Consider the following 8,210-nt stretch of genomic DNA (forward strand, 5'->3'; position numbering starts at 1 on the left):
TGGAGAGATGGCTCAGTGGTTAAGAGCACTGACTGCTCTTCCAGAGGTCCTCAGTTCAATTCCCAGCAACCACATGGTAGCTCACAACCATCTGTAATGGGATCCAGTGCCCTCTTCTAGTGTGTCTGAAGACAGCTGCAGTGTACTCACATACATAAAATGAATAAATAAATCTTTTAAAAAAGAAAGAAGGAAAGAAAGAAAGAAAGAAAGAAAGAAAGAAAGAAAGAAAGAAAGTCAGATGACAGCTTCAGGAGTCAGTTCTCTCCTTTCACATGTGGATCCTGGGGATCAAACTCAGGACGCCAGCCTTGGCAGCAAGCCCCCTTACCTTCTGAGCCATTTTAATAAAATGAACCGTAACCAGAGACGCTCATGGAAGGCATCCTGAAGGAGAAAAGGCCTGGGTGCTGTTTTTCACTTATGAACAATGCATTTAGGTTCAGAGAAATGTAAAAAGAATGACTTCTTATGCTAATCCAAAATGAAAATAGATTTATTAATTATTGTGTAAAACATGATATATTATAACCAAGTCATATACTTTACTGATAAGAAAAAAATTTTGGTAAGAAGTTTGGCACTGTCTTCTCCTGTTGGGACATGTGTGAAATCCTGGGACTTGTTGGTCAAGTCTGCCTACATGAGGGGTGTTAGGGCAGCCCAAGAAGGGATAAAGTAGGAAGGCGGGGCAAAGAAAGGAAATCAAGAGGCCTGCTCAGAGGGGCCTTTTCCCACATCTACACTGTCAGGCTGTATTCTGGGACAGCGGGGAGCCATGGAAAGTTAATGAGAAACAGAATTGTCACTTTGGAGACCAGTGTCAGAAAACAGGCTCCTGGTCAAGCTTTAGGTATTAGTGAGTTCTGACCCTGAGACTTGAGGTGTCGTTGTCTTTAAACTACCAGGCAGGGAGGGAAGTGTCCAAAGATAGGGCTCAAAGGGAGAAGTGATCCCGGCTTCCTGTCGGCTCCATCTCACCAGCCCCAGGCTGAATGTAATTGTCCTCAATGAAGCCATCATCATCCTCATCTTCACCCACCTGTGGGCGGTTCCCATCCCCTGCTCCAGACAGAGGGCGATGCCGGTAGCTGGCATGGTAGCGGCGGCAGAGGTGGCACTTGGCAGCGAGCGCGATGAGTATGGAGAGGACCACCGCCCCCAGCACAACTCCTACCAGCACAGGCCATGCCCGGCCCCCGGTGCCCAGTCCAGGAGCCGTGGTTGATGCATTGGTGGCCCCTGAGATAAAGGCTGCAGAGAAAGAGATGGAGTTACAAGCAGTGGCCTGATGGGACTCCTGGGGGCGGTAGAGGGGGGGAGGGACTGAGAGAGTATGGGCAGAGAGCGCCCTTCCTCCAGTCTCAGCAGCTGCAGGGGACCCCATCTGTCCTCAACCATCCGAACCTCTCTGCCACTCACTTTTGTTTGCTTCAGTCATGGATAGACCTGATGGCATTGGTGAGCCTTGGCCTCTGCCAGAAAAAGTCCTGGCTCCAGGGACACCCCAGGCTCCAGGCAGCCCCGGGGCACAAGCCCTGAAAAATAGAGGTGTAGGAGTTATATAGAGATCGCACCTTCCACACTAGACTCACTGCCATGTTAGAGCACTATAAATGCTGAGGACAGGACCACTGCCCACACCACTGGGCCACAGAATAGACCCAAAGCTGCTGCCTGTGGATTTCAGCTCTAGAACAGGCTAACAACGGAATGTCTAATGTTCTTAATTACCAGACTTTAGGATGTAGGCAGTAGCAGTGTAACCACAAATCCATTACATAAATATAAACACTATTCCTGCCTTATTGGTGTGTGCAGAGGCCCCAAATTAGAAAATGATTCAGCTGAGTCCCCAGAATTTGAACTCGGGGCTCTGACACCAGAGTGCAGTCTGGCAAGCTTCTTGGCAAGCTGATAATGGAGCTGAGGCAGTTCGATAGCAATTGCGTGGAGCTACCCAGCTCTGGAGCAGACCGAAAGAACAGAAGAACACAAGAACAGAAGATTGTCCCCAGATAGCCAGAACAGCCCCTGCCTCTCTGTTCCTGCATCAGGAGCCTCTGTTACCACATAACAGGCCTTCCAGTGGAACCATCTCAGAGGACCAACTGAGTAAGAAAAGACCCTGAGGGTCATGGCACTCAGGCTGGGAAACCCTGGGGGAAGGGCGTCTGAGCTGGAGATCCCATGTATAAGATTAGGCTTGGAAGCCTCTGGAGAAGGTCAACAGTGTTTGGGGAGATACATGTGAACCTGAGGCACAGCTAGGGAAGAGGGGGACAGCTGGGGCTGGGCAGTGTCTGCTGGAGGGTGGCAAAAGTCAGAGGTGTCCCTGGGCAGAGCGTCCAGGCAAGGGACTGAAAAACCCAGCTTAGAGGCCTATTCAGCCACACTCCTCAGTGTGATACCCAAAGGATGCCCTTACTCAAGATGCACCACCTCCTGCTCCAGTGACTCAGCCCTCCTCCCTACCCTCTGCCACAGCTATGTCCAAGCTACCTATTCTTTGTCCCTCTAGTCACCTGTCCCCAGCTTCGATCTCCTAACAGGCATCTAACCACCTCCTATCCACTCCCGAAGCCAACTCAGAGCCTATCACTCCAGCTCTCCAACGTGCCAAACATGTCCTCTTCTTAGTTGGGGGGGGAGGCTCAAAACCCAGCATGAGACCCTGCGACCAAGGTCATTCACTCCTCAGCTCTCATTCAACTCAATCAGACCAACCTGCCAGTGAGGTTGCTCCAGGGTCCACAGGTGGCCTCATCAGCATCCAGTCAGAACTGGCCATTACCAGCCACACATTTCCCTGAGGCAGAGGGCTGGGTAGGCTGGTGTATGCCTGTGGGTGGGGGTTGGGAAGCTGGGTTTCTGGGCTTGTAAAGTAAATTCAGGGATGTGGGGAGAGAAGCGATTGTATGGGGGAAGGGAAGCCTTAGAACCGGAGCATGCCTAGTTGACTCATTCATTTCCAAGCAACCTTTGGTTGCCTTCTTGGGACTCTCTCTTCTGGGCACTCAGTACTCAAAAGACAAGAGTTTGTTATACCACGATGAGTTAGTTCATTTAGACCTTTCAAAGGTTTTACACCTGTTCCCTTCCTCCCCTGCCCTGCACTGTAAATTCTTCCCAAAGATATACACAAAGTCACGTTCCAAATGCCTCTGAACTCAGCCCACACTTGTCTGCCCATCCCCCTCCAACTGTCATTTCACAACCCACAATAATACACATCCCTCGTATCTGCACACACACACACACACACACACACACACACACACACACACACGCACACACTCAACTGGATCTAGTTTCTTTGCTGCACACAGGAGCCCTTATGAATCAGAAGAAACCTGAGCACCCTCTCCCACGACCCCAATGTCCCCTCTCCGTTCCCACCTTCAGACACTGTGCACAGTTCGAGGAGGTGGCTTCCGGCTGAGACTGCTGAACCTGGACAGGTGGGCGGGCCAGAACCAGCTTGACTCACCTGGAACAGTGGCCGGGTGGGCGGGGCGGAAGTGCAGGTGAAGGGAAGGCGGGGCACCAGCCAGGATTTGCAGCAAGCTCAGCAGGAAGGACTCATCTCGCATCCCACCAACTACTGAGCGGGGAGCAGGCTTGCTTCCTCTCCCACTGCTATGGATTAGCGAAACTAGAATGCAGGTCCAGCCCAGTCTGTCTCCAGAGGGACAGATCTCAGCAGGCACTACTACCAGCCCTGATAAACAAATGGATTTCCAGTGCCGGTACAAAGTTCAAAGTTGAAGCTGGGAGTTTTACAGACCTGTAAAGGCAACAAGCCAGATGGTACCATCAGGGGAGAGAGCAATGAGCAGTCTTCCCAGGCAGAGCCTGAGGGAACCAAGCGTGCTCCAAATCCCATGAAAAGTGCTAGCACACATTGTGTGTGTGTGTGTGTGTGTGTGTGTGTGTGTGTGTATACACTGAAGTATCTACTCGGGGTTCAAACCTTCTTTCAGGTCTCCTGGTCCCCTTAACCCCACTTGCCAGGCCCTTAGCTCTCTCTTTTCTTTCTCTTTGCCTTGATCCTGAAGATGGCTGCCTCATTTCCTTCAAGATACAGCTCAGGGGTCACCTCTACTGTGGCCAACATAGCCTGGGACACCCTTGGTTCAGTGTTTGTCAGGATCTTGGGCTCATTCCCACCCAGTCTGCCTCCTAGCTATGTGGATGTTCTCTCAGGGTAGAAGACAGCTTCTGAGGCTCTCTGGGCTCTCAGTGACCAGCACAGTCCTCAAGGCTGGAGAAGATCAACAGAGAACTCAGGGAGAAAGAATTGCCAGTGTGTGGGTGCTCCAGGATCCACAGGACCAGCAGGTCACAGCTGGAGAGAGGGCTGCCCAGAGGAGTTGCCAAGTAGATAATTCAGGAGAAGTTCTGAGATGTCCTCAATTTACTGACAAAGGGCTGAGGACGGAAAGAAATAGAGCAGGAACCGGAAGGGTTAATAATTTACAGGCTACAGGCCTATGAGAATCTGTTTTATCTTCTTGAGTATTTGTTAAGACATTGAGTGGTAGGCATCACCTGCAGCCCTGGCTTATCCAGAAGCAATGGTTGCTTCTCCAAGCAGACAATCAGCCTGTCCCAAAGTTGGGAACAATATCCCTTTCCTTTTGCCTATAGGCAGCATGGGCTCAGTGCCTTAAACTGAATGCCTGTCTTATCTCCATTATGAAGTACTGTGGATTTTTAGATCACTCCTGCATATCTTCTTCACACAACTGCTGCCTGGCCTTGCTGGTAGAGGGTGTGGTAGCTTGTATCGAGGCAAGCCCTTTGGGGCTAACATCTGTAATGGGCCACTCAGCTGGTTCCTTTCCAAGATTTCTTGGTTTCATGAGGTTTTTGTTGTTTTGTTTTGGCTAAGTGTATGTTTAATTTTATTTTGAAACAGGAACTCTCTGTGTAGCCCAAGCTGTCCTGGAAAGATAGCTACCTCTTTCTGTTTCCTAAGTGTTAGAGTTAAAGGCATGTGCCGTCACAGTCTGTCTGTCTTGAGAGTTCTAGTTTTGCTTTGCTTTGTTTCAGCAGGAGCATGGTGGGACTGTCTGGGGGCTGGAAGTTGGGATATAAGGCCTGGAGTCTCTAAGGATAAAGTCCTACTTCACCAGTAATAGCCCCTTGCCATGTTAACTCTGACCCTTCCCACGTCACTGGGCCCCTTCCCACTCTACTTTGTGCCCCAGCTCACCTCCTTTCTTTGCCCAGACCCTGCAATGCTCCCTCTTCCTGGGCTTTGCAAGCTGTGACTCCCAACTTTTCAACTGACACTTCCAACTCCTGCACCATATTTATCTCTAGGTTTGCCCCCCAGAAAAGTATTCCTTCTAGGCTTCTTACTTCCAGAGTCCCAACTTGGGAGCTTTTAAAACAAAACTTCCCTGCCACGCCCTAGTCTGAGACGTACTCCCCGCTCTTCTCTTTTGCCTTGGTCTTTGTTCCCACAGCCCAGTGCTGTGGGTTGTTTTTTTTGTTTGTTTGTTTGTTTGTTTTTGTTTTTTTTTTAAACTTCAGGTGAGCTATAAGCTGGGAGCCCTGATATGATGGTCTGTATTTATCTTGTTATCATATCATATCCCAGACACTTGTAATAGTAGTCTGAGAGGCGGGGCCTATGAGCGACATTTCATACCCAAACCATAATGTTCCATCCCATCCCCAAAGGCTTATGCTCCAAAATCGTATAATGTAAAATTTAGTCCAACTTCAAGTGTCCCACAGAATCTTAACATTTCTAATATTATTCAAAAGTCTATGTCCAGTCTCCCCTGAAAATAATATGTTAGCTGTGAGTCCCTCCCTGTATGTAAAGTAAAAGTATAAACTTCCAATAGACAGTGGTGTACAGTCAACATTCCATCTTAAAAAGGGAGGGATCTTGCTATGAGAAGAAACAGTGAGATCAAAGCAAGGCCAGTTAGGCAAACCTTAAGCCCCGTAGCCCCATGACCAATGTCCAGGAAGCGCATATCATGGCGTGAGCTCCAGCAGACCTGGCCAGCACCGTCTCTGTGGCTTTTTCTGTTTACAGCCTACATGGCCTCTCCCTTGGTCTGGATCTACTTCATCCCTGTAGCTCTCTTTGGCAGACACCCATGTTCCTGGCATCTCAGACATCCTAGAGTCTCCACTGCAACTTGGAACTCACTTCACAGCTTCATAGATAACTCGTAGGGACTCCAACCCTATTCTATTGCTGGGCCTCACAGCTCTCCTCTGGAATCTTTAAGGATGATTATACAACTCCATAGACCAGCACTACATGTATGATACAAAATTCTACTGCCAGCTTGAGCAGCTGCCATGCCCCATTGGTCCATGGTTGCACAAGAGTGTCTGGGTGGCCAAACCTGAAAAACTCTTTTTTGTTTTTTTCTAACCATCCCAAAAGGGCAAACAGTTTATTAAGCAGCAGGTAGGAAATCAGCGGCTAGGCTTGGTCACATGCTCAGTTCGTCTTTCTTCTTGATGACATAGGAGTTGGAGGAGCCCTTGACAGCATTGATGAACTCATCTACAACGCATTTGGTGATGGTCTTGATGTTCTGGAAACCTCAGGAGCACCTGCGCACAGCAGCCAGCTGGCTTGATTCACTCAGAGCAGTGGGGACACACCCACAGCCTGCCCTCTCACTGTCCCAGCCCACCCAATGTGTTGAGTCTTCCTGGGGGACCACTGTTGGTGATGGCATTCACCAGGACCTGCAGAAGGGTCTCAGCAATGAGCAGGTGGATAATTTCAAAGGCACACTTGACGATTCACAGTCATGAGCTTCCTTCTGTTGTTAGGACCATGCATCATCATGGAGTTAGTAAGGCGCTCCATGATGGGACATTGTGCTTTGTGCAAGCGCTTGGCAGCATACCATCTGCACTCTGGGGCAGGTACTTGGCATGTTTCTCCTTCACAGCAATGCAATCCTGTAGAGAAGTATCATTTATCTTCTGGGGATCAAACTCAGATCATCAGGCTTGGTAGCAGGTCCCTTTACCCAAAAGCCATTTTGATGGCCCATAATTAAAACAAAAAAATTATTAATTACTTTTCTATCACTGTGACCACATTACCTGACAGAAAGGACTTCAGGGAGGGAAGGTTGGTCTGGGCTCACGGTTTTGGCAGGGAGAGTGTGGCTGAGTAGGCAGTTCACCATAGCAAAGCTTGTCATGGAGGCTATTTACAACACGACGACATGCAGACCACCAAGCAGAGAACAAGACAGGAAGTGGGCAGAGACGACATACTCCCCAGTAACCCAGGGACCTACCAGTTAGGCTCCACCTCCTCAAAGTTTTGAGAACTCCCCCAAACAGTACCACCAGCTAGGGAGCAAACATTCAAAATATAAGATGGGGGGGAGACACTTCAGAGTCAAACCATAACCCTGACTGTCAAGGGAGGGCTAAATAAAATGAGATCACGACCAAGTCAATATCTGGGGAAAGAAAAAACAGCAGAGAGCATGGCTGGCTTGCTTAAGCAACAGGAAGAATACTGCTGGGTGAGCATGGTAAAGGAGGTGAGAAAAATGACTATCAATGTCTCAGAGCCGTGTGAGTCTGCTCCACTTGACCCATCCATTGCAGTTTTGGACTGAGGAGCCAGGGTAGAAGCAGGGCGGTCAGACAAAAGGCTGATGCAAGCAGCATTTAAGTAAGAGTAGATGTGGCCTCAGGAAAGCCAGGAGGAAGTAGAGAAAATGCTCAGATTACAGATAGAACTTGATGGCAGAGTCAATAAGATTTGCATATTGGATTTTGGATTTGACAAAATGACAGAAATCAAGAATTCCACCCTGAAGATCGGAGCCAAAGCAGGAAGACTGGAGTGGGACAGGATGGGGGTGGGGGTGGGGGAGAACTACGCTGCTAGGACCCTGGGTTTGGGATGCAGTGGCTGCCTAAGAAACATCATGGATCCAGGTAAGCTAGCCAAAGAGCAGGTGAGATTAAAAATCATGGAGTGTGCCAGGAGTAGAGGTCAGGAGGGGAAGAGAAGCAGGCCAGGAGATGGGGGAACTAGGGAGTGGCCGTTGTGGTAAGAGGCAAAGCAGTGACAAAGGCGTCCTGGCCAGAGAACAAAGCATTTCAAGGGAGAGGGCTTGGTTAGCTCTGTAAAATGCTGCAAATAAGTCAACCAAGCTACGAAACCGGCAAGCGGGAATCTCTGAGCACCTTGACCA

General features: G+C 49.3%; 1 protein-coding gene and 1 pseudogene across 4 annotated transcripts; both read right to left on the minus strand.

Moving 5' to 3' along the window:
- Nucleotides 1–480: 480 nt before the first annotated feature.
- On the minus strand, nucleotides 481–3,734 carry C5H1orf210 (chromosome 5 C1orf210 homolog). Of its 4 annotated transcripts, none has more exons than XM_076934333.1 (4): nucleotides 3,491–3,734; nucleotides 2,728–2,842; nucleotides 1,423–1,538; nucleotides 481–1,254 (listed from the first exon to the last, which is right to left on the minus strand). In XM_076934333.1, the coding sequence occupies exons 3-4, from the start codon at nucleotides 1,457–1,459 to the stop codon at nucleotides 938–940; spliced, it is 354 nt and encodes a 117-aa protein (XP_076790448.1). In that variant the 5' UTR covers nucleotides 1,460–1,538; nucleotides 2,728–2,842; nucleotides 3,491–3,734; the 3' UTR covers nucleotides 481–937. The 4 variants fall into 4 exon arrangements, with proteins under 4 accessions (XP_076790448.1, XP_076790450.1, XP_076790447.1 ...); XM_076934335.1 differs by lacking the exon at nucleotides 3,491–3,734 and adding an exon at nucleotides 3,400–3,414; XM_076934332.1 differs by lacking the exon at nucleotides 2,728–2,842.
- A 2,712-nt stretch (nucleotides 3,735–6,446) lies between these two features.
- On the minus strand, nucleotides 6,447–7,196 carry LOC143442477 (small ribosomal subunit protein uS7 pseudogene; annotated as a pseudogene).
- Nucleotides 7,197–8,210: the final 1,014 nt, after the last annotated feature.

Source organism: Arvicanthis niloticus, chromosome 5 (genome assembly GCF_011762505.2).
Source record: "Arvicanthis niloticus isolate mArvNil1 chromosome 5, mArvNil1.pat.X, whole genome shotgun sequence".
Lineage (NCBI taxonomy): Eukaryota > Metazoa > Chordata > Mammalia > Rodentia > Muridae > Arvicanthis > Arvicanthis niloticus.

What these genes read in the sequence shown, in the direction of transcription:
- C5H1orf210 (XM_076934332.1), bottom strand. Translation starts at nt 1,459, where the DNA reads ATGCCATCAGGTCTATCCATGACTGAAGCAAACAAAA. An exon ending in CATGACTGAAGCAAACAAAA is followed by an intron (nt 1,255 to 1,422) that starts GTGAGTGGCAGA and finishes CTTTCTCTGCAG; the next exon opens with CCTTTATCTCAGGGGCCACC.